This window comes from Rhopilema esculentum, chromosome 20, assembly GCF_057945365.1.
Source record: "Rhopilema esculentum isolate cy_ngs chromosome 20, ASM5794536v1, whole genome shotgun sequence".
NCBI classification, from domain to species: Eukaryota; Metazoa; Cnidaria; class Scyphozoa; order Rhizostomeae; family Rhizostomatidae; genus Rhopilema; species Rhopilema esculentum.
This window is the reverse complement of record NC_142834.1, coordinates 12,803,977-12,828,119: the sequence shown is the minus strand read 5'-3', so window position 1 is coordinate 12,828,119 and position 24,143 is coordinate 12,803,977. Positions and strand designations below refer to the sequence as shown.

General features: G+C 35.2%; 2 protein-coding genes across 2 annotated transcripts in view; both read right to left on the bottom strand.

Moving 5' to 3' along the window:
* Positions 1 to 3,297: 3,297 nt before the first annotated feature.
* Positions 3,298 to 14,640, bottom strand: LOC135687293 (uncharacterized). Its single transcript, XM_065203820.2, has 13 exons — positions 14,295 to 14,640; positions 14,005 to 14,150; positions 11,751 to 11,850; positions 11,015 to 11,143; positions 10,373 to 10,565; positions 9,585 to 9,949; positions 8,996 to 9,232; positions 8,448 to 8,534; positions 7,931 to 8,130; positions 7,033 to 7,142; positions 6,548 to 6,704; positions 5,963 to 6,099; positions 3,298 to 5,724 (listed from the first exon to the last, which is right to left on the bottom strand). Exons 1-13 carry the CDS (start codon positions 14,422 to 14,424, stop codon positions 5,574 to 5,576), a joined length of 2,142 nt encoding a protein of 713 aa, XP_065059892.2. The 5' UTR covers positions 14,425 to 14,640; the 3' UTR covers positions 3,298 to 5,573.
* A 7,186-nt stretch (positions 14,641 to 21,826) lies between these two features.
* LOC135687085 (alpha-methylacyl-CoA racemase-like) overlaps positions 21,827 to 24,143 on the bottom strand; it is a 34,944-nt gene continuing 32,627 nt past the window's right edge. The window contains exon 4 of the mRNA XM_065203539.2: positions 21,827 to 23,265. Coding sequence (XP_065059611.2) covers positions 22,850 to 23,265 — 416 coding nt within the window. The 3' untranslated portion in view covers positions 21,827 to 22,849. The remainder of the gene's footprint in view (positions 23,266 to 24,143) is intronic.

Below are 24,143 nucleotides of genomic sequence, written 5' to 3'. Positions count from 1 at the left end.
ACTCGTCTTGTGCTTCCTTTCTTTTGTATTTAAAGGTTACGATTATGTAATCATTAAAGAGGGTTTTAATTTGTGAAACGAGATATGTAAATTTACGTAAACCAATGTTTTCGACAAAAAACAGTTGAGAACATTTCTCAAGAAACATCACAGTGAAAAAATGAGCATGGTTTGGCGCAGCTTATATTTACAAAGGAATATTCTAGGAAGATAAGAACGGTAGTAGAAATTTAATACCTAAAATGATCTTCGATGAGACTGACAAACAACTTGTTTTTCTCCTGTCTTCTTGAAAAAGAACAATACCCTATCGTCTGAAACCTAAAAATGTCACTGGGGTTTGTGGGGTAATTGCCCCCTCGAGTTAATACGTTACAAATGCTCAGTGATTTTCAGCATATTGTTTCTTTCTAAATACAGTTGAAAACATGATTCTTAACGTACCTGTTTTCCTGAGTCAGTCGTCTTGCCACTTCATTGGCAATCCTAGTGTCAGTTCAGGGAGAAGCTGATAACCCTGCAAAGGATATAATGATAAGAACATCAAATAAATTTTATTACAATCTCATAAATACATTTCTTTGCTGCACGAAAGGACTATAAAAAAGGCTATTGGATGAGTGAGCTTCAGGCAGGAGTCCTAGCATTAAAAGGATTCCAAAATGGTTCTGAAATACAGGCTTTACTACATGAATGACGAATTGCTCTTGGAGGCAGGGGGGAAGGGGGTTACCTGAGTCATATACCATATATTGATATATGTGAGTCTGACTGAAAATGATTTCCTGTTTATATTATATATCCTGTTTATATTATATTATATTTCCTAATATATCCTGTTTTATTTACAAGATATCCTGTCGTACTGTTGACGAAGGAGCCTAAGTGGCATTTTCAAGGCCCCATTCTAGCATAAGCCATAAACACCCAAAAACTCCACGAGTACCTTCTAGGGGTGGTTTTAACGGGAGTCCAGGGGGGCATGGCCCCAAGCCCCGCGCTTATGGTAGCCAAAAGGGGCCCCACATCTAAGAAAAAAGATAGATACTGTAAAGAACAAGAGTCCCGCAGATGTTTTCTGCCCCAGTCCCGGCAGTCCTTGAAACTGCTGCTGGTAACTTCCTATTCCCCGTGTTTAAAAATCTAGTAATAATAAAAGCGGACGATCCGTATAGACATCTTACGGGATCTGAAAATAAGGCCTAAGGTAAAAAGAAATATGACACTGTCACTGAAAGACTTACAACGTAAGAAATTTTTGACCTTTTTTCCAAGCTCTTCTCAGTCAAAGGGAAAAAATCAGGAATCAGGAAGCAAATTTAAAGTTATATTAACTTGTATCTAGTGTTTCAGTGTTTGTGACACTCCATTTTTATGAAAACAGTAAGGGATAACATTCCACTAGTCTTTTCAGTGCAGATACAATTTTTTAGATTTTCTTACTTACATTAATATCTTACATTAAAAGTCTTGCATTAGTAAAATAATAGAAATCATTTTTCACAGTGACTAAAATATATAGGGATGGAAGCTGTATGTAGTTATCTTATTTAAACCTAAACTAAAGTAGAAAAAATTAAAAATTAAATATATTTCACTAATTCAAATTGCTTTAAGTCACATCCCCAAATTTTTTACAAGGCAAAACCGCATATCCCCGATTTTGATTTTCTAATTTCTATTAATTTAGTTTTCTGAGTGTTAGTTATTCGAAAACCAAACAAAAAGAGGGAAATGATATAACGTTAACCATAAAAGCCCTTTAATAAATGGCATAGGCACAAGAACCCTGAAATTTATGCTTTTTATATCTTTTCCACTCTTTTTTTATAAGAACCAGTAAATTTAAGTTCAGAATGACTGTTCTTAATTGTTTTCGAAAATTTGAGGCTGGATTATTCTTAATTTGTTTTTAAATTAATAGGGTGTAACCAGTGTGATTGCTAGCTTTTTAACTCTAGGGAGGTGTTCAGGCCTCATTTGCCAGCAAAGTGACTGAGACAACCTTCATTTGCTTTAAGTTTTTAAATTCCCCGAATAAGCACCAACACATTGCAAAAAATCCTCGCTAAATCCTCAAAAAATGCAATGAATTGTTGCTTAAAATAACATTTTACAGTAGCCAAGCCTCAGCCTGTACTTATTAAAATTGTTCTTATATAGAAAGAGTGTATTTAAAGAGTGTAAACAGTATATTTCTTTAAAAAAACACATAACAGAAGGTTGCACGGCCTTACCCCTGTTTAACGCTAATTACTGTTCTTGAGCAGTAAGTACCACACTGACATGAGTACATAATTGAAATTTGTTTAATCACCTGTCAGTAAATAGAATTTTTTTCTTCAAAAGTGTAAACAAGGTTGAAAAGCCAAATGGTTTCAAGCTTTTGACGGCCTTTAAACGACATGGCGCTTTGAAAGTTGTTATAACTACATAATATAGATTGTTCATAAGACCCCAAAATAACAGTTATGTATGACATCTTTTAGTAGGACAGGTCATAGTTGAAAAAATCTGTTCTGTTTTGCTAACACGAGAGGCAATTTGCAAAAATAATGTTTTTTCTACTAATTTTTCATCCGAGGCCAGACGTGTTCTTGCACTCTTCTAATTTTTTCGTAATATCGAGTCTCACTAAAATTGGTTAAGTGCTTCTATGACAAAGTGTTAACGTTAAGAAAGTCTGGTACTGAGTTCAAAGAAAAACTAAGAATCTAAGAAACTTAAACTCATGTTTTGCTTTCGAAAACTATTCACGCCATTCACATCTTTTGTAATGCTAACTACATTGCTTTATTCCTTATCTAAATGACAACATCACTTGAATTTTCTGTCAATACCAATTTCAATTCTCATATGGCTTGTCCAATGCTATACTTTTTCAACTGACACTCGAATCTGTGCTTTACGGCCATGCTGATGAAGGCTTTTCGAGAGCTTTTCTTATTGGACCCGGAGGAAAAAGACGTGGCACGTGATGACGTCATTATTAAAATACTGATTGCCATAGCTAGAGCACCCGTCAGCTCAGGGCCTGAAGCAATTTTACAATATCATTCAAGGCTCATTTTGTCGAAAGCGCAATTCTTCAAAGCATTGCACCGTACTTGAAAATGCACCAGAAGCAGTAAATAGAAAATCTTTGAATTTTGTTTAATAAATCAAAGAAATTTTAAATACTGGCGTCATTTGGAAATTTTTTATTGAAAAAGTGTAGTGTGTAGTACTTAGGCCTTTGCAAGCTGTCTTCGTCGTGAACCAGAAACTCGTAGATATACGAAATAGAAAGGCTTGACGTAATTTTCTGTATGTATTTTATGGAGAAAATTAACTGAGATCTTCAACTAATGTGGTAAACGGATCGAAGTCTCATCATACGATTAGACAAATAATATATATTTACACAAGTTGCCACCATTCAAATTACGTTGGCATTTTTCCGAAACGGGCGCACCTTTAACACAATGATCTATTACAAATATTATTTACAGTTTTACCAATTGCAATTTACAGTTTAATGTTATAGAGAAATTTAGCAACGAAGTGTTCGCAAATCGCATTTTGATTGCAGCGAGAACATAGAAAACTACGAGGGCAAAGGTTCATCGAACCAGCCTCTTTACGGCCACCAAACAACACGAGAACGAGGGGATGAGACAGAATTTGTGCGGGCAGGGGCGGGAGATAAAGATATCAAATCTATTTAAGGTGATGATCAATTGAAGCAGGCGAATGTTGAAACGGAGGGACAGGTTATAAAAGGAGGGAGCGACAAAAGATTATAAACGGCAACGGGACTTGGAATCGAAGCAGAATCAGCCCTTGAAAATCCCGCAAACAGCACGCGAACAACCCGCAACTAAATGTAACATTCTTACTATTTACAATATATTACTACCGTAACTGAGCTATAGAAAGCATACGCAACATGACAAAGAGGCAAGACGGGCAAGAAGCTGGAAATGACTTCATACAACAGGAGGCTGGTGAACGAATCTTTTAAATGTTCGAGGAAATCTGATCTTACAGCCCAGTTTCTTGCCACAAAACAAAAGAAAACGCTGTACCTGTAACCGTTAAGGACGTTGTATGCGAGGTATAGAAAAGAGAAAGGATAAATGTCGTTTCAGACGGGTGTCAGAAGTCTGAGAAAGACTCCTCAAAACGACATGATTCGAGCCTATGGTGAGTTGAAGATGAACCTGATGAAATTAACTTTGCAGGAAAATGGGTTGTCTTTGAAGTGGAAATGGGTCGTCATTTACGTGAAACTGGTACAGCGTACTCTTGACTAATGTTTGAAGTGATTCATAATCAACAAATTACAAAAGGTTCAAACATATCTCTATTATCAACATTGTTCTAACAAATAACGAGTGGGAAAGGATATGAATTATATTCATGATCAAGCACGGCAGTAATAATAGACTATAATCTTAAAAACACTCTATGAATCAATTTGTACAAAGATTTCCGAATTATCGAAGCGTCAACGTTTTCCCATTTGAACAATCAACAATACTATTTAAAAATAAATACATGCAAAGATAAATAAAGGAACCCAATCTTTACATCAAAAACGATTGATGTATAAATGCACGGCTATTGACGATGCGAAATCAGAACAGGTTGGGTTTACACAGATCAAAAGGATAAAATATTTCATTTAAGAATGTTATAGTTGGGTGGTTGATGTTGATGCTCTTTAGGCATAAAATTCCTGTCAATGGTCTAAGACTGAAGTGTTGATGAAAATTTGGTCTGGCAGAAATGACTACATGTATAATGAAGATTGGTAGGTAAACAAATGATTGGTAAGCATACCATAGGTGAACCAAAGGCTATACAACTTATATTGTTTATTGTGGAAATTATTATTGGTTTTTAGAAAACCCGTATAAACTTTATCTAGAACTGGCATAGCAATAAAAATATAGCTAAAATCAACAGCCCTTTAGCCCCGTCAAAAACAAATTTGATTCCTGAATCCTTGACAAATATATTGAACGCCTTAATAAGAGCATCATGCATGTTTGAAACTAACCTTGCAAATATACAATGATTTATTGATATAATATGTGTTACGAGTTGTGTATTTGATGTACATCTATGTATAACTACCATGGGTGTTTAAAACAATACAAACTCGAGAAAGGTAAGTAATATGATGGGTATAAAAATTAACGCAAAAATTCCGACAGGGAATGAAAATAGGAACTTCAATCTTGAAGTCATAAGAAACAATAAATAAAGGTTGACAAGAAAATAATTGTGGTGAGTTGAATATAGGAAAGAATATCAAACAAATCAACAGTATTAGAGAATGAAATGGCCTTTCTATTATCACTTTATAACGATTAAACACGAGATATTTAGCATTTTGGTGCTGCGAATAATCGTTTACACTGATGATTCTGTATTCTTTCCAAAGCATATTAGTGGAAAGCCAGAGAAGAATAGATTTCAAGGTAGAACCGGTTAGTGTGTGAAATTGAAAAATAATTTACTTTATTAACAGACATAATAGAAAAATCATATTTACAGGCTTATTTACACACTTACAGATATAATAATCATGATGCAACAGGTTGCGATTTAGCCAAGGTAAAGTCCAAAGAATACTTCTTGTATTTTGACTCATAAGAGGAAATTCGTTCACAGAGTCCTGAGAACTGCGGCCTTTCGCAAGGGTCTTCTCTCCAGCAGAGTCGCATTGTTGTATACCTAAAAGTAAATGGAGCAATTTGGTAATATATATACAAATAAAATCTGTTTTATAAGTGACTGGATGCAAAACATCAATGTGTTGTGTAATTGGCAAAAAGATTTTTGTCGACCTTTACACAGAAACATAACATGTCACAGGTAACTCACTAATGGATAGTACAGCTCAAATTATCTAAAAAGAGACATTAACTTCAAGAAAATGTAACCCATCAATACTCCTTTACTAAATACTCACATTTCATCAGGACAGTTCTTCGGCTGTGATAACCTCTCTCCTTTTAACAAATACTCTTCCATAGATGTGCTATTGATTCCTGAGTAGGGTTGCTTGCCCAATGTCATCAGTTCCCAAAGAACAACACCAAACGACCACTGTTTAAAAACACAAATAAATTTATTAATATATTGAACACCATTAAGTCAGCTCTACTTATAGCTATTTAAATAAATATTGCTGGTAATAGTCACATAAAATTTAGGCCTAAGTCAGCTAAGCTCTTTCTAAAAGTCACATGAGCGCCCCCAAGACATGCTATAAACCACTAATATTTTGGAGGATAATAGTCCTTTGTTCAAAAAATAAGGAAAACGTAACGCAATCATATAAAAACAATAGGCTTGCCCCCAATATTTGAACAAGTGTCTGCCCCTGTCACGTGACTATTTTAATCAGAAAATATAGCCTAGATCGCCTGGAGTTTCTCGTAAGGTTCTTGCAATTGAGGTGGACATTACTCAAGTTTTGTCACAGAAAATAAAAAAACTATATAGAATACGTGTGCATATATCTGTTGATTAGAAATTACCCAACCCCACTTACCACGTCACTTTTTTCTGAGAACACGCCATTCAGGCTTTCAATTGACATCCACTTGATTGGCAGCTTTGTTTTCTTTGCCATCACATAGCTGTCATCATGTCCAACTTCTTTTGCCAGACCGAAATCGGATATTTTGATTTCAAGTTCTTCACTTACCCTGAAAGAAGGAAAATTTTAAAAATTAATCTTTCAAAGTTGTTAGAAAAGTCCATGTTGTTATGTGTTGTTGGGAGACACGTTTGGAGAAAATTTGCCAAGAGTGATTTCAATTAAAACAGTGCTTTTCATTTAATAATTTAAAAACGAATATGTAGTTTATTCAATTGTACTATATGTCATCTTCTAACGTTTATACAAGATTTTTAATTTAATCCTAATTTATAATAGCCTAGATTGTTTTGAGGAATGTAAATAAATTTATGCCAATAATATGAGGCAAAGAAAACACCATACAAAAAATATTCAAACTATCTTGAAAAACTCACATGCAATTCCTTGTTGCTAGATCTCTGTGAACATATCGCATATTTGCTAAATATTCCATTCCTTTTGCAATTTGAAGACCAAAGTTGATAAGCTGCCGTGTGCTTAGAAGCTGCAAAAAAGGAGATTTGTTTTCAATATTCATAAATTCAACCACAAAATAAAAGTGGTAAGACAGAACACCTTCACATAAATGCTACCCAATTGTAATTAGTGACCTTGGTCAGAACCAAACTGTAGTCTACAGTCTCAAACTGACAGATATATTCAAAGAGCCAAGCGACTCATCTAAACACAAGGTCACAATTTGTTATTTGAAGATTTTCTTGGTAAGTTTTTGTGCTTTACAGAAATGGCCGAAATAGGAGACAATTTTTCACGTCTTTGTTTCAATATATGTAATCCTTTGTGTTTTCAAACTTTTTTGCCCCATTCTGTGCTGGGACTGCATAAAAGAGGGCAATCAATAGCAAGTCAACAAGCGCATGAGTAGAATCACACTCTTTGATTGGTCAATTTGTGATTGAAATATGGCTTATGCCCCTTTGGTATCAGTTGATTGCCTAAAACTATTAGCAAATTTCAAAAATTTTCAATTTTGCTAAGGTTAGTTTCAACTTCATCTTTTTAAAAAACTGCAGAAAATCCTTTGAAAATGATATCTTGCAAACACCATAGACAGATTACATGGCGTAGAGTGTACTTATTTTCCTTCAAATGTTCTTTAATTCAGTTCTATACACTTACCAAACAGGTATCCATGCCTTTGTTTACAATGCCTTTCTTAAAAAGGGTGCTTGTAACAAATGTTACTTTAATACTTGGTGAATTAATTAGGGGAAGATGTGCTCAATCAAGGTATCACAGTTGTATAAACAATAATAATCAGTGAAAACAAACCTGTGGTTTTCTTGGCGTGGCTCGAGCATTTCGAAGGAATTGATTCAAGTCCCCATGTTTCATATATGGCATAACTATCATTGGTGGAGCATTTCCTTGTATAACAACCCCAAGTAGTTGTAGGATATTTTGATGATCAAACTTTGACATTATGACTGCTTCTGAGACAAACGCAGATACTGTTTCAAAATCCATCGAATCTGTTGGCAAGAGACAATAGATTTGAATGAACACATTGAAATATATGGTGAAAAAATTATCCTAAATAGTACTAATACGAAATATATAAAAGCTCCTCAATTGTACTGAAACACTCTTGGCTGGAATCAAATATATACTCAACTATGAAAATTAAATTGCTATTATTTAGAGGAGATACTCCCCAAACACCTTCACCATTTCTAATACTTATTCTGAAAAACTTTCTTTGGAAAACTGAAGTTGGGAAATGTTTCAAGCTTTTTTTAATCAGGGATCAGGTAATAAAGAGTGCATGTCTGATAAACCCAGTTTTCACCTTTCATGATTTTAGCAGCAACAAGCATAACTTTGTCTTCCTGCCTCAAAATTCTTGCTCTTCCCTTGTGTACATAGCCATAGGCACCTGCCAACAAAAATATTGTTTACTGTTTGTTGATATGATGAAAAAATTATGAAGTTTGACTTTAGAAATAATGAGCTTTGACTAGTACTGAGAAGGGCTCTAATTGAGAAAATTAAAAAAAAATATACGAAAGAAGCTTTGTTATTTGTCTGAAAGCATAATGTGTAATCACCTTCCACTATTGTTACTCTGAACAAACTCAAAATGCAGAAACAAAAATTTTGATAAATGTGGAAACTATGCAACTGTTTCATCAATTTATTCCATTGCTCAATTGAAGCTATTTTGAAGGTTATATAATAAAGGAAACATCTGCAACTGAACTTTTGGAGCAAAAGAACTGAGCACAAACATGTTTTAATCATAAGCAAAAGCCTCATTTCAATAAAAACTCAAAAATTGACAAAAATTAGTCAAGAAGCAATTAGCAGCTTTCAGAAGTGTTTTTCATTGCAATTAACCTTTTGAAAAGGGCCTGGGGTCAATGGCAACAGCATCTTGCTCAAGAATGTAGCCGCTAAACTGCTGCCTCCAATGATCATTCAAAACATGGTAGAGACCATCTTCGTGGTCAGTTCTAGTATGACAGTTGTGACCATTTGCCCGATCCCCAGACAGGGTAACTTCAACATGACCACTCTGTGAATGTTTTGATCGCTTGCATTTCTTAGCTGGGCATTTTGACACCTCATCAAGATCTAAAATAAAATAAGGTTAAAATTCTACTTATACAAACACTTGAACTGGTTTTACACATTTTGTCTATCTTGGACATTATTTACATTAGCAAATGAAAACTTCTCTAAAAAGGCTTCAAAAGATTCAAGTTTGCAGAATCCAAATCAATTATCCCCAACTTAATTTATTGATATTCATATATACAATAAGCCTCAAACAATTTGTCAAATATCTGTCTTAATTGATTTTGCTTAATTTTTTCTAACAAACAAGTAATAAATTGCCTATTTATAACTGATTAAAGATAAATATAAGTTATCTTTGAAAAAAGCATGATAATTAGAATTTAAGTAATATGTTATAGTCACTCACCTTGTGAGACAGGGGGTTTTTTGTCAACCTGAGAACCATTTTTGCAGTTACTAGACAACATAGGTCTCATTTCTTCATCACATTCTTCTTCTGTATCTTCTTTGTTTTCTTCATGCTCTTCCGGAATATTTTCAAGCACTCTCATCACAGATCCTGGGGAAGCAGGGGTTGCTGTGGACTGCTGATATGCAGAGGGTGGATTGCCCTCAACTGGAATTCTCAAATTCCTTCTATGTCTTGATAATTTATTCCATTTCTTTGATTTTGCCTTCTTTGGATTGAAAATGGGTCGTGGTGGAGCATCATCCTCCTCTTCATAAACATGATTAATCAAATCATGCTGGTCTTTGATTTGTCTTGTTTCGCTTAGTAAGCAAATATAATTACATAAGAACAACAATGCAAACAATATAATTACCTAGATACATACAATAATGACAAAGAATTGCCTCGTTTAACAGTAAAATAAATTCATATATATTCCTATCAAAACCAAAAACATATGCTAAAGACAGCCTGACAATGTCTGTGCTGTTTTACACAGGTAAAGTTTCCATGTAAGAAGCATTTTAGGGTGATTAAGCATATGTAGAAAGGGAATTGTCAAAACTGAACGCAAACACATGCAATTTTCAAATTTATGCCCATATACAAGTTATTCATTATGCTGACATAGGGGATATATATTTTGACAACAGTGTCACTTAACAGTAATAATTTACCTTGGTTTGAAAAACTATAGCATATATATATACATTATATATATAATTTATAAATCTTCAATATACCTATTGGCAGCAAGTTCATACTCTGTGTCAAACTTCATCTGCAGCCTACGCGTTTTTCTGTGATAGCGAATATATAAACCAATACAAAGCAAGAAACACAATGAAACTGTGACACCAGCAGCAGCTGCAATTATTGTGTTTCTCTGAACGTTTGTCCCAGTCTCAGCACTGTTTGTATCAATATGTGGCAGTGCTATATCATGGAAAAACAGAGACCAATTATACATATAATATACACTCTATGCAAATACACACATTTTTGAGACATCAATGTAAAGATATATAAAAAAGATGGAACAGACAAAGTTCAACCAGCAGCAGACATGTCTGATTTTAAGCCTAACTTCTACTAAATTAAAATAGATATATATATACATATAAATATACTAATGAAACTTGCTACATTGCAATATTCTGTGCACAAACATACTGACATGAAAATAAGTATATATAACAGGGCCTTTTTCGAACATACTAACAAGGGGGCACCTCTGTAGATAATAAAAGCTTGCACCTGAAGTTAATTGTTCTTAAAAAAGGACTTTGGGAACTGACGAAAAAAATAATTTCAGATAGAAAGACAAGAAACTTGCCAAAATAAACTGTTGCTGCATTTAACTATCACAAGCTCGTTATACTCACACAAACTGCATTCTTTTTTAACAATAAGATTGAGCTGATTCTTCAAAATCCCTTTTTGAGTGAAATTTACAGAGAAATAAAGCTCAGTTATCCCTCCTTTGTGAGTGCATGGAAATTCCAAGGTAAAGACTGAAAAATAATTCAAATTAAAAGATGATGGAAACATCATATTCAAACATTGGTTTCAAAATAATATAAAGAAAACACTATGGATTCAATTCCAAAAAATTTAAGAAATTTTGCCTCAGTTGCTAGCTGAATCTGCAAAGGTTGCTTGTGTATATTCAACAACACATTATAAAAAAGCCCTCATCATGCCCGCGCCCCTTGATATGGATTTTTTTGAAAAACAGGTACAAGTTATAAATTGTTCACAAAATAGTCTGTCGAACTTCACAAATTTAAAAAAACAGGGGTTTAAAATAATACATAACAGGTCTTTCAAAAACAAATGAAAATCACTGCACCAATAAAAATTTAAGCATAATATCTGGACCATGGAAAAAGGAAGCAATCCAAAAGTGGAGGGGGGGCAGGGCACATGTAGGCAAAATACAGTATATATATATATATATATAAATATTTATCAAGCTGCAAAAAGGCATTTTGTCTCTCTTCTGAAAACTGAGGAAAGACCTCTTCCTTCAGCCCTGGACAACATCTTGGATTTACGAGATATCTGATAGGACAATTACAGTGCTAACTAAACAACAAGTGAACAGTGAATTAAAATTACCTTCATTGTATGTTGGAACTGTTCCAATTGAAGGTAATGCAAAATTGATAGGTGCAACTTGAGGATTACTTGATGAAATCTCAAGTGAATACTGAAAATTCTGAAAAAAAGAATGGAATGTAAAATATTGGCAACCTCTGGACTAAAGACATACTTCTTCTTAAAACTACCAGGGGCTTGAATACACAAGTATGGACAAAATTTTTAGCTAAATATGAATGATTATGTTAATAGCTAGGGTTTTGAGGCCCACATGTTGCATTAAGGTGCCCAGACACAAATTGTCATAATCAGACAAGAAAATGGGCAAATAATTATAAATAACCACCAACTTTGTGTTTACAATTAAGGAAATCAGAGGTTGTATTGATAGTAGAGGAAACTTATAATGACCCCAAATCTCTTTGTTTAACTGATGCTCTATCAATATTCCCTTAACTTGTTAAAGGAATGTCATAATGCATGTACAAATGAATGGCTCCATGCCTCAACAAAGGAAGTGGGATCCTTCAAAACAATAGTTTTCTAGGAAGTGCTTGATGACACTTATCTGGCATCACTATTTATGGTTCTATCAAAAGGAAAAATTAGCAGGTAAAAGTAAATTCATTCATTCATAACATGGAAAATAATTGACTGGAAGAAAAAGAGGGGTTCAGGATGGGATCTCAGCAGTGATAAATGACAAGCATGTGAGTAACTTTCAGTTAACACATAACTGGGCAAAAGATCTCCTGAGCTCATCACTGAAACCTAATGGACAGGGTATTTGAACAAAACATTCCATGAAACAATATAAGTGGAATAATGTAAGTTTTAGTTATTTTTAGAGAAAAGAGAGGACAAAAAAGGAAGTTGGACTGTTCTGTGATGAATTGCAACTTAACACCCATGTGTTGACACAAGTCTGCTGTTACAAGGAAATTAGTCACAAGCTTCACAAATCTGTCATGAAGTATGCTATGACAAACTCATGTGACTCTCTTTTGGACCACCGATGTATCCTTATTGAACTCAAGTAAGCTAGGGATCAATAACTTATGAGCTTGCTTGGGATCAATGAGCTTGCTTAGAGAATCAATTCTTTGGCAGGGATTGACAGCAGTTTTGTGAAAATTTTTGAGATGCTATACATTTGTGGAAAAATCGGAATCTTAGATTTTCAAACATGCATGTTTAACAAGCAATTTATTGTCCAAATCTTTATAAAAAAAATTTCATCGCACAAGTAATTTATTGAATCTTTGTAAAAGAGACAGCTAAGGAGATTGCAGAGCGATATAGGTGGGTTGTAAAATAAAGGAAACAGTAGCAAATCTTTAGAAAGACATTCTTTTTTCGCAACACGCCAGCCAGCAAGTAGCAATTATTTACCGAAAGAAAAGAAAAAAAGCGGCGTTTCTATGAGTAGCCGATAACAATGAGTGCGGGACAGGAACGTTGCATTGGTAACGTACTACACTTTGAAAACATCCTCGCTCAACAAAAACAGGGCTTGTCCTACATAAGACTACTGACAGAGCTAGAAACCTTGCGAATTGAAGAAAAAGTTAATAGCCTAGCAGATTTATCAACGACTTTCAAAATGCTTACAAAGTGCGTTGACTTTTACGATTTCTATTAACTTTCATATCCAGGTTGTTTTCATGATAAATAATTCATCACAGTCGCCCGTTGTTGTTCCGGCCAGCACAGTATGAATGACTTCAGAAAATTGAGTAAATGATAGGCCAATCAAATTGTACTCAAGTGAAATAACGATACGATGAATGACTAAAAGCCGATCTACAAAATACGTGGTTCTGTATTGAGCGAAACTTCCTCTCCGTATAAACCAAAACAACAACGTAGCAAAGTCTTCCTATCATCTCGGTTAGAAACGTCATGTCTCCTTGTGTGGTTAAAAACCCCCAAAAACTGCATTTTTACTGTAAGACGAATAGCCCGACATGGAACTGTCTAAAGAAAAAACCCAGACATTTCTCCCCTAGGGTGATAGTACTTCCGACAACCTAGCGAAAGAAATGGCAGTACCGAAAGGCCTAACCGGAATCGTAGTCCTCAAAATCAAGTTCATTATTGCTCCGATGTGACTGTACCTAAATACATTCAGAATAATTGTAGCAATGGTTAAAAAGACATTTCTCTGCAAGCAATCAACCATTAGACATAGTTTATAAAAGCAGACAGGACGGATGTCTCCTGTGGGTAAGAAACCAACCCCTAACATTGTATTGGAAAATGGCCGACTTACCAGAGGGAACGATCGCCAAGTTAACTGCACTTTGTTGGCATCTGTTGGCAGCGGTGCAAGTAGGCGATACAATGATTCCGGGTGTTGAAGAATTGCTGGAACCTTTCCATTTTCAATCAAATAAATATCGGAGCCAAAGTCGAGATCTACACAAAAATGATGAAACGACGTAAAATCACGTGCTGTTGGGTGGCAAAACAACTCAGTTGGCATAATCAGTTCACATTTCAAAAATCATCAATTTATTCAAATTGAATCAAAATGCCTTGTTTTACATTTGAAATACTTACTTAGGTCTGATTTCATGTGTTGCTGGGTTATGAATAAGTTCAACTGACCCAATACATATATTCTAGCGAACAAAGTCCACCACAGCCACACTCCAAAGCATTTAGCAAGTGACTGGCAACAACAGCCCATCTTGCCTAGCTTGGCAGTTAACAGCGAAACCTTGACTTAAAACCAATGATCAGATCCCAAGAAACACTTGATTTATATGTAAGTACAATCTGTGACTATAACAAATCCATATTCTGCCTTTAAACGCGCACTGTGCATGTGAAAACACGATTCCGACAACGAACTCGTTCATCCAACAACACTCCTGTACTACGCAAAGTTCATTTATGAAAACAGACGAATAAATTTTGGTTGGCGGGTCATGCTACTACGTCATGACATATTCTTTTGTTTGAAAATGCATACTAAATATGCATAAATTAAGTCCTCTGTAGTGAGTCTTCCATGAAGGATCGCCGCCTCAATGCATAAATTATCAACTGTAGAATAAATTTGAAGTTGTGAATGAACGCTCCTTCGTCGCTACATCACAATTTTCTACAAATTTCAACAAGCAATGTATTGATACTTATCTTTGGGATAACAGAATACATTGATTTATTCCAAAGAACAGATCTTTTAGTTACCAGACAGGTTCTCAAAAATCAAAGATATCCATTTATTTTGATGGCATTTCGCACGAATTTTGTAAAAGTGCATTACCCCTTCGTAAAAAAATGCATACTTTTTTTATAAGAAACTTGGACCAGCATTTAATATTAAAAGTTTTTTTTTGGCATCATAAACTTGGCGTCTTAGTATTTGAAGTTTCTTAGCTGGTTTCTCATTTTCGGGACCTAATTTTGCCCTATTATTTTGAAGTTGACATTTTATGGAGAATATAAACGCAAATCGTTGCGAAACAAACCCATGCAGATCGAATCAAAGTTGTGCTCTCTTTTCCAAAAAAAGTTCAACAAAATAGAATCTTTTGGACTCTTTTAATACGAATAGAAATTTAACAGTTCTTTAATTTTTCTTCAGATTAGGACTAAAGTTTCTTAGATTCTTTTAAACCAGTTTCTTATAAATAGAGAAAAGTGTAATAGTGGCCTCCGCAAACAATCACTCAACATAATGGCTTCAGAGTGTAGAGAAACGACCACAGAGAGAAGCAAATGGAACTTTGGACAAAGTAGTTTTCAGGCAAGCTTAAGAAAGCTATACAGTGGGATTATTTGTTATAAAGCCTTGTTACACTGTTGGTTTTTTACCAGATATTTATAAGATATTATGATATTTATGTTGAAATTTCTATGGTTGATTACCAAATATTCTTATATTCTTCATTTTCGAGCTAAACTGAAACAATGAGTCGCAATAATTAGGCAGGAAATCTCTCCTTTGGATAATTAAAGTGTAAATGATGAAACCTAACCGTTTAAATACATACCGACACACAAGCCTGTGTAAGTATATCCCGAACCCCTTTTTGCGCACAAGAATATTCACGAAGTTCTAAATACAGCGTGACCTCTTGATGGTGGGCACCTGTAGGTCAAAGTTGCTTACGTCGTAAGATGGGATAGATTTTCTTGGTGCAGGTTCAAGAATGCATAAATCGAAGGAGGATAATTTGATAAAACATTTGTTCGTTTGTTGTTTGTTTATTAAGGTTTTCTATCAGGGGATGGTAAACGGATATCTCAATAGGAGTGACCTCAAAACGTGACAGAAGTATGCGAACAACTTCTAGAGCTGAATTTACAATATTTCATACATGGGGGCCAACTCTATGGTGCTGGTATACCGACGAGTAAGGGTGGGTCAAGAAAGGTTGAATCAACATGAAAGGTTAACATCTGCGTACCATTTCTTTTAGTCCAAGTGCCACTTCAAATCTACTGCCACACTGGGTTTCCCCTGTAGGCCGTCAGGTGACCGCTCCAGCCTTGAAAATATAATCGTAAAGATTATTCGTCACTGCTAGAAATACTAGAATTTTTTTGCAAAAATACAACATAATCAACAAATACAACGTGAAATATATTCGATAAATTTGACTTTAGTAAAAATTCAGCTTTTTATCAGCAACTAGTAGACTCTTTTTATTAGAATATTTTTTATAAGAATATTCAGACTCAACATCATCAAATTTTTACAAAAAAATATAATTTTTCTCAGCCTCATTTCGCGTATTATTGTTCCCTTTTTACAGCAGTTGCCTGCTTTGCTGTGTTCAGAAAAAATAATCGCATAACCGACGTATCTTGTTTTTTCAAAAATTGTGTTTTTTCACGAAAGTTGGCGATGCTTCCCTGAAAGAATATCAAACTGGAAACAAATACAAATAAAAGTACTTAGAGAGTATATTTAGGCTCAAAACAAAAATCTTAAGAATATTGCGGCTGGATAAAATTTATAGTATTCTTATTAAAAAGAGTTTACTTTGCTCACCGGACAAAGTTTTCTAAAAAACTCCTGATTTACAGGTTGTCTGTTAGGCCGATTAAAGAAAAGCGCTGTTCATGTAAAATATTTATTCATATTTATTTAGCTCAGAAAGTAAAGATGCTTTAACGCACTAAAAAGAACTTATTAGTCACTTGACCTTCAAAAATTCTACTTTGATTTGCTTTGATATTTAAAAGAAGAGAAAATGAACAATTCTTAAATTTTCTGATCAATTATGATAAGACACACCCTCGAGATTGATATTAAAGGAAAAAAAGAATTTTTGGCTTTTAAATAAAAAAATCACGAAGAAGGTTTTTTCCGGGCATATAGGTATCTTTAAATCACCCATGGTTTATTATTTAAAAACACATTTCTTTAATGCTTATTGTTCATTTCTACAATTTTCGATCAATAAATTTTGACAAAAATGGCCCTTTAGAACTGGAAGCTAGTTTGAAGAAACCTTCCTGTTTAAAACAGATATATTGAGCAGAATAAAGTTTAACATAGTCGAACATAAATAAATCAAGATATTAAAAATTTTGTAAAGCTGTTCATTTTTCCAAAATTTTACTATATATTACGAAAATATTATAAAAATATTACTTGAAAATGGCTTTGAAAAAGCAAGCATTTAGTAAACTAAAGCTTTTCGTCTGACACTCTTCAGAGTTTAAAACGTCAGAACATAGATCGAAAACTCTACGCTAGGAAATATATATACCCAGTTGTGGATCGAAATAGGCCAATCAGAAACACGAGCACGTGACTGTTGAGGATGACCAGTCAGTGCCACTTGCCTATTGAGAATGTTACTAATGGAGTCCTAAGTAAAAATATTACTCTATACACAAAAAAGGTTCACAAGATGAGTTTAACAATGTTGTAGGCACAGCAAACAAACAAGTTACTTTGCTCGGTTGGTTTTCCTTTAATGTATATTTCAATTTAAACCATTTTACTTACGTCATTATTATCAATCACTCAGCAACATAGTTTTTAAGCAACATAGCGTTTAATGGAATTGTGTCAAAACACACTTAACCTTTGAAATCCAATCAGAGGTCAGTCTCTCACTGGGAAATATAGACATTTATCTTCTATTAATGTCAAGTATTCATTGCTTCCCTTTCTTTAACAACGCTTATCAAAACGGATTAGCTCTAACAATATCAAGTACAGTAAACGAAATGATCACCCCGAAGGATGCGAATTCTAATTATATATTGAACCTAACTGAGAGAACGAAACCAATAAATGTTGGCTTGTTTATGTTTGATCCCAAAACCGTTTGTATGCACTCAAAACCGTTTATATTCCCAGCCATTCACGCCATTCAATTAAAATCTTATCTTATATGTTTTACTTTTTTCATTCATGAAACAGATACGCCATTCATTCATTCATTACTCTTTCACATTTTCCAATATAAAAAGGTAAGCACGAGAGGGAGTATGTGGGAAAGCGGCAATGCAAAGCAAAGGAGGAACGGATGGGAATAAAAGTGAATTGACAGCAACGAAAAAACGGCACAAGAAGAAAGTGGAAGTGGCAATGAATTTGTTAAATAAAATTGACAGGTAGGTGAAAGGGGGATAGGCAAAAAGAGAGAAATCGAGAGAAGTTGTGAGCAAAAATGAAAAGAGAAATAAAGGGTGGGGCTGAAAAAATCCAGGGGTGTTTGGTATATTCTAGAACATAAGAATTTTTAGGGATGTTTGGAGAATTTTTCTAGAAAACAATTAGAAGCAGGGGAAGTTAAAGAGCATAGCGAGAGGGGAATGATGGGAAGACTAAGTAACACAGAGACTAAAGTTTTCCTTCCACAGGTAGATTTGCTCAAGAACACACATATATAGCGTCTGTAAAGATAATTGACTTGAAATAAAATACAATTTTCACAAAAACCAGCAATTCAGAGTTCATAAGAAGCCTGGATAAGAATAGAAAGAATAATTCTCGCCAAGAGGCATTCATATCGCTTTGGAAACTAGCGTATACAAAAAGCAGGTGTCTGCTTTATGAGATGTATGAGTCACGTTGTCAGGTGGCATTTGCATTTAAAATACAAATTCTAAACATTCGGAAGAAAACAGCAATCAAGCATATGATAACGTTTTGTTTGTTTACTTGGCTGCTTGAAAACACTCGAATGTCTCGCCAAATCGTAGAACAGAATCGAGTACTTTGGTTTATGAATGAACAGCTAAATAATAGGACGACAAAGGGCACCATGGCGTGAATGGGAAATTAGCAAGATTTCTGTATTTAGGAAAGCCATTTTCGTTAAGGCTTTGCTGTTGCGCAAATGTCAATGCTATTAACTCACAAAAAAAGTCAATGCCTTGAGTGCAAGATCTGCTTAAAACTTCTTGAAGTCTAAACTATCTTGCACTTATTAAAACTTGTATCTTGGGCAGTTTCCTCCATTTTGGATACCCAACTAGCTGGCAGAATATTACGATAATTTCAGGTCAGTACCAGCAAGTTGAGTTTTTCTCCAAGGAAAGCTAGCCATGCCTATTCCTTTCTTTGGTAAAGATATATTTGGAAAGCGAAGTATTTATCGACAGGGTGTGGCCCCCCTAAACTGCTAAAACAAAGCAAGACTACTGAAAAGCTTGAAATCGGTCATTCAGTTCTGTTTACTTTTATGCTAGGCTTTCTTGGCCTGTTGCTGCTCACTCCACGGAAATGCGCGCGTTCACGGTTTGTTTACAACGGCAAGCATTCATTTCTTGTTACTTTCCCAGTCAACCAGCTTAGAAACGGTGAAAGCATTTGAAATCTTTGTCATTCTTTGCATTCTTGTCGTTTCTAAGCTTTAGAAGGATAATAAGCATTTAAAACATTTCCATTGTCTAGTTTGTCCTCTTAGAACTTGAAATCACATGATCCACACAATTTGCCCATATCAGTCACTTGAGATGCGAGCAGCATGGATTATCAATGGTCTGTCCATACTCCTCATTTTATCAACAGGCTTAGCGCGATGAAAGTGTTCTTATTTGAGAGAAATCCACAAGATTCCAGTGTTTGCAATTGCTTTCTGTGGATTGCGGTTGTCGACGTCGACGAGGAGGGATGCCCGCAAACTGGGGCTGCCCCTGCTATTTGAACCACCCTCGAACAAGGGAGTGCCAATGTGAACTAACGCAAATCGAGAGTTGCTCTCAGCTTTCCTTATTCTTAGGTCCACTAAAGCCATCCTCTATAGTGTTGAATGGGTTGGTTCGGAGCCCTTGACCTAATTTAGAGTTAGTTCTGAGAAAACAGAAACACAATCAAGCACAGCACATCTTCAAGGCATAGTCACAAGAAGGAGGACTATGCTAGTTCTATAGTCTTTGATGAGACCCAATGAAACCCGGTTCCGATGTCTTTGAACAATACAGCACTCAATACAATCACACAGTCCCGAGTCTACCTCGAATATATTGCAAGGTAGTTATGCTTATCTTGTTTGATAAAAGTTGTCGATGAAATTTGGACCTGGCTATTATTAAAAGCAAGTTAAAAAGTAATTTTGGTAAATCTATCTATCTATTTCTATCTACATTCCGTAACAGAGATATTCTGTTTGAAAAATGCTGATTATGGGCAAAATGTTTGAAAAAAGTAAGCAATAGCGCGGTCAGAGTAACTTTAGCCATGGGCATTGGAGATCAGTAATCTGGTGCGAGGACCCTAAAGAATTCGTTTAGGTTGTGCCATTTTCTTTGGCTGGAAGGGTATCTCTCAAAAGTATGTTAGCCATTACTGGCATAGAAACTTTGATGGTTTTGTGAGAGTCATTCTAAAGATAAGCAAGTGGGGAGGAAATTTTTCGACAAAATTAGACAAAAGAAGGGAGGGACGATTGCCTACAACCTCAATTTAAGAAACCCCACTTAGAATCAGATTCAAGCGTAAACATTAACATAAAGGTCGTAAACGCTGCAGGGTAAAAAGTACAACCGAGTGGTTCGCAAAGAGTTAAGTTCTAGAGGACTGTATTTATTGAGGTAACTAGGTAACTACAGATAAATGTGAGGTAACTACTACTGGAAATTAGACAGATATTTCTTCCTGTTTCTCGATTTGATACCATAGCGGCCACTTTTTAGTTAAATTGTTCGAAGACAACACGGTGATAGGGATGTGCTGTAGAACTGAAGGGGGGTCTGGGGCTGAGCTTCCTTGTTAGAGCCGAGAATTAACCGTAATTTACTTCATGCTTTTTTTATGATTTTTTTGTCACAGCACTACATGACCGTGTTTCGTACTGTAAGGCCAGGTTCAGGACTACCACTGTCCACTAGACAGTGTGAACATTGTCTAGAACGCTAGCAAAGGTAAACCAAATACGCTTTTGGTTGAACTTTGGGTCAAAAAGTTTTTCAAAAAAGAACAAAGATAACATTCAGTATTTGAGTTAATGCCAGGGCCGTTACTAGATCCAGGTCCCAAATGATAACAAGAAGGCGAGTAGATCTTTATTATCCCTAGAGAGCAAAAAATCCTGGTTTTTGAAAGATAATCTATTTTAAAGGGGGGGGGGGGGAGGGGGGTTACCACATTTAATATTTGGGGCTCAGCCATGCGTCGGAAGGAAACCATGATGGGCCTTCGTAATCAATATTACAAAACTCTTCACAATTCTTAATACGTAATTCATTTATGAATTCATAACTCAAATTCATATTTTCATTTTATCAGCTAAATTGAGTATAGGGGTAGAGGTCCTTCCGACGGCCCAAGGGCTAAAAGGTCAGGTGATTGCCATGAGGGCATTCTGGATGCATGGATCTCACGACTCAATAAAATTATATTGTAAAACGAGAGCTAGAAAGCGCAAATGGGCACCACTCTCTCGTGCCTTAACTGCAGAATTTAATGAAATGGCATCATCAGCATTGCGTTCTGCCCTTGGTTCTTCTTTGGAACCCAAATTCGATGCCCACCTTTGTCAAGTCGATGTCCTCTTGTCAAGGGGCAGGTTCTTGACAGTAGATACATGCTTATGGTAGATTGAGGATTAGACCGTATGAACAAAATGCCAATCAGCAGGACAGAAAGTAGGTAATGAAAAACATTATAGTATCTATTCATTCAGGAGGTAGCAAATCATTACTATCACTAGCAAGTGTCTGGGTTCTAGTTACGTCATCATATAATTGAAGAGGCGACTGTCGAAGCGGAGAAAAAGCAGCAAAGGGAAATTTGATGAAGAATCAATGTAGGTATAATTACATATAGAATCACTGAAACGAGCTAGCCATGAATCATTCTATTCAAAGTAGTTTCTTTTCAAAAAATTCCTTGGCTTATGATCGCCTACGACCGCCAAACATGATGATTCAAACTGTTTTGACGGAAACATCTGGCTAGAAAGAATCTAGAAAGGACTTAAAGTTCAAGCAAAGTCCTTCTCACAAAATATGCTAGCAGATTGATCAAAAAGTCTATGTCGTTGCTGTTGACATTACTTTACAATAAACTAAATAAACTTTCGCTTTCCAAAGCCCAAATTGCTTTTCCTGTCAGTACATCAAGAAAGCACAAAGCACCACAAGAAACGTTTGAAAACACAGCACATTTCAAGGCAGAATTTCCGTAAAAATAAATTGATTTTATCTTAATAATAAGATGTGCTATTCAGATTGCACTAGTTTGGCAGATAATCTTGATATGACTAACAAGCTTCATTATTCGTTTCAACAAACCACGTAAAGCAAAATTTATCATAAAAGAGACACGAGCAAGGTAAATCCTTTAAAGTCATCTTTGCATCTGTTTTTAATTGTAACAGAGAGTCGAAAAGACAGTCCCTTTTGAAAATATCGTCTTTTATAAAATGTAGTTACTCCCTCTTTATGCACACAAAAATATGCAATGCATTTTTAACATTTATTTTCTTCAAAATGTTAACTTCAGCGCTGCTTCTCTTCATGTTTTAGCTTCTAGTATGAATATTCATGTATGTATGGAAATATGATAAGCGTTTCAAGTATAAAATGATAAGCGTTTCAAGTATAAAAAGGTAACTTGAAGACCACCTTTCTATCAGTTCAAATGCTTAAAACCTTAATCTTAACGTAAGAATTTTAATTGAGATAAAACGTTCTACTCAAAGTGAGGAGGAAGGGACATATTGTTTAATAACATCCTCTTTAATTAATTGTTCAACTTCTAACTCAGAAAAACCTTCCTGTATTAATACCTCAACTGTATGTTCTCCAATTGCTGGCTGAGACTTCAGGTAATTTTGCGCAGGAGTTCTTGAGAGTTTGGGAGCAGGCCTTGGTTCCAGGAATTCATTCTTGGAAATTCTGTTCTGTGTGAAAGAATCTCTCGCAACATTGTGTGAGTTACTCGCAGCTTCATCCAATCCAAGTACTGGTGCAAAACAAGCGTCTTTAGATTTAAATATTTCGACCCATTCCTCCCGAGTTTTTGTTGCGAAAACTTCAGTAAAGCGTGCGCGCATTCTCGGCCAGCAAGACACATCAAAGTGCAGTGGGAATTCTTTTTCCAAGCAAAGTCCTGAGGGAATGAAAAAATATCGATGATGCAACACAAATTGTAATAAGGCAATACAAAAGGACGGTTGGAAAATTATGATGCAACCACAGCTACGAGGTAACAGTTAAAAACAAACATTAGGAAACAAGATTTTAAGGTCTGTCGTTATTTCTGAAGATTGTACATAATGAAAGCTGCCACACGAGCAATGAAATTAAACATGGCGTTCTTGAAGAATGCAAAATGTGAACGGAATTCTCCTTGAAGATCCCAGATTTACACCCATTTTCAAACACGAAAATGGCGGTACGGCTAAGGTAGTCAGGAAAGCATAATATCAAATATTTCTCTATAGGTAAGTTAACTTTTATGGCATGTAGTATCCTTCATTTATGACAAATCTGCTTACAAGTTAAAAGGGTCATCCTTATACGTGACGTAGTTGAGCTTTGAATGATGTGCAGACAAACAGAATTCAACAAATTGTTATCAAAGAGTAACAAATGTTTCCAAAATAGGTTTTCCTTCATTTAGCAACGTCTATTTTAATACAAGTATTTTGTAGCTAACGATAAAAAAACTCGCCGGTAGTCACAATATTAGCACAAAGTACACTAGGAATAGTCAGTCATATTTACTGCTAGAGTTAAGCCTGCTACACTGTGTATAGAAACAAAAATCGTACAAAACCAAACCCATTTTCTATGAGAAAAAATTCCAAGAAATTCTAAGTCCTTGTTACTTGACAATGGAAAAAAGACACCAAGAAGGAATCTTGAAAACTTATTTAAGTCCAAATTTTGTGTCTTGAATGTCCAAAACAGGCTTCATTACATTAGGTTTACTGAACATGATGCCATTTTGATCTCTAACCATTCCAGTACGGAATTAACACTTTG

Excerpts from the sequence above, each read along its gene's own strand:
- LOC135687293 (XM_065203820.2), bottom strand. The coding sequence starts at position 14,424 with ATGGGCTGTTGTTGCCAGTCACTTGCTAAATGCTTTGGAGTGTGGCTG. Across the intron at positions 14,151-14,294 it reads ACACATGAAATCAGACCTAA|ATCTCGACTTTGGCTCCGAT; the intron begins GTAAGTATTTCA and ends ATTTTTGTGTAG. Across the intron at positions 5,725-5,962 it reads AAGAACTGTCCTGATGAAAT|GTATACAACAATGCGACTCT; the intron begins GTGAGTATTTAG and ends ATTTACTTTTAG.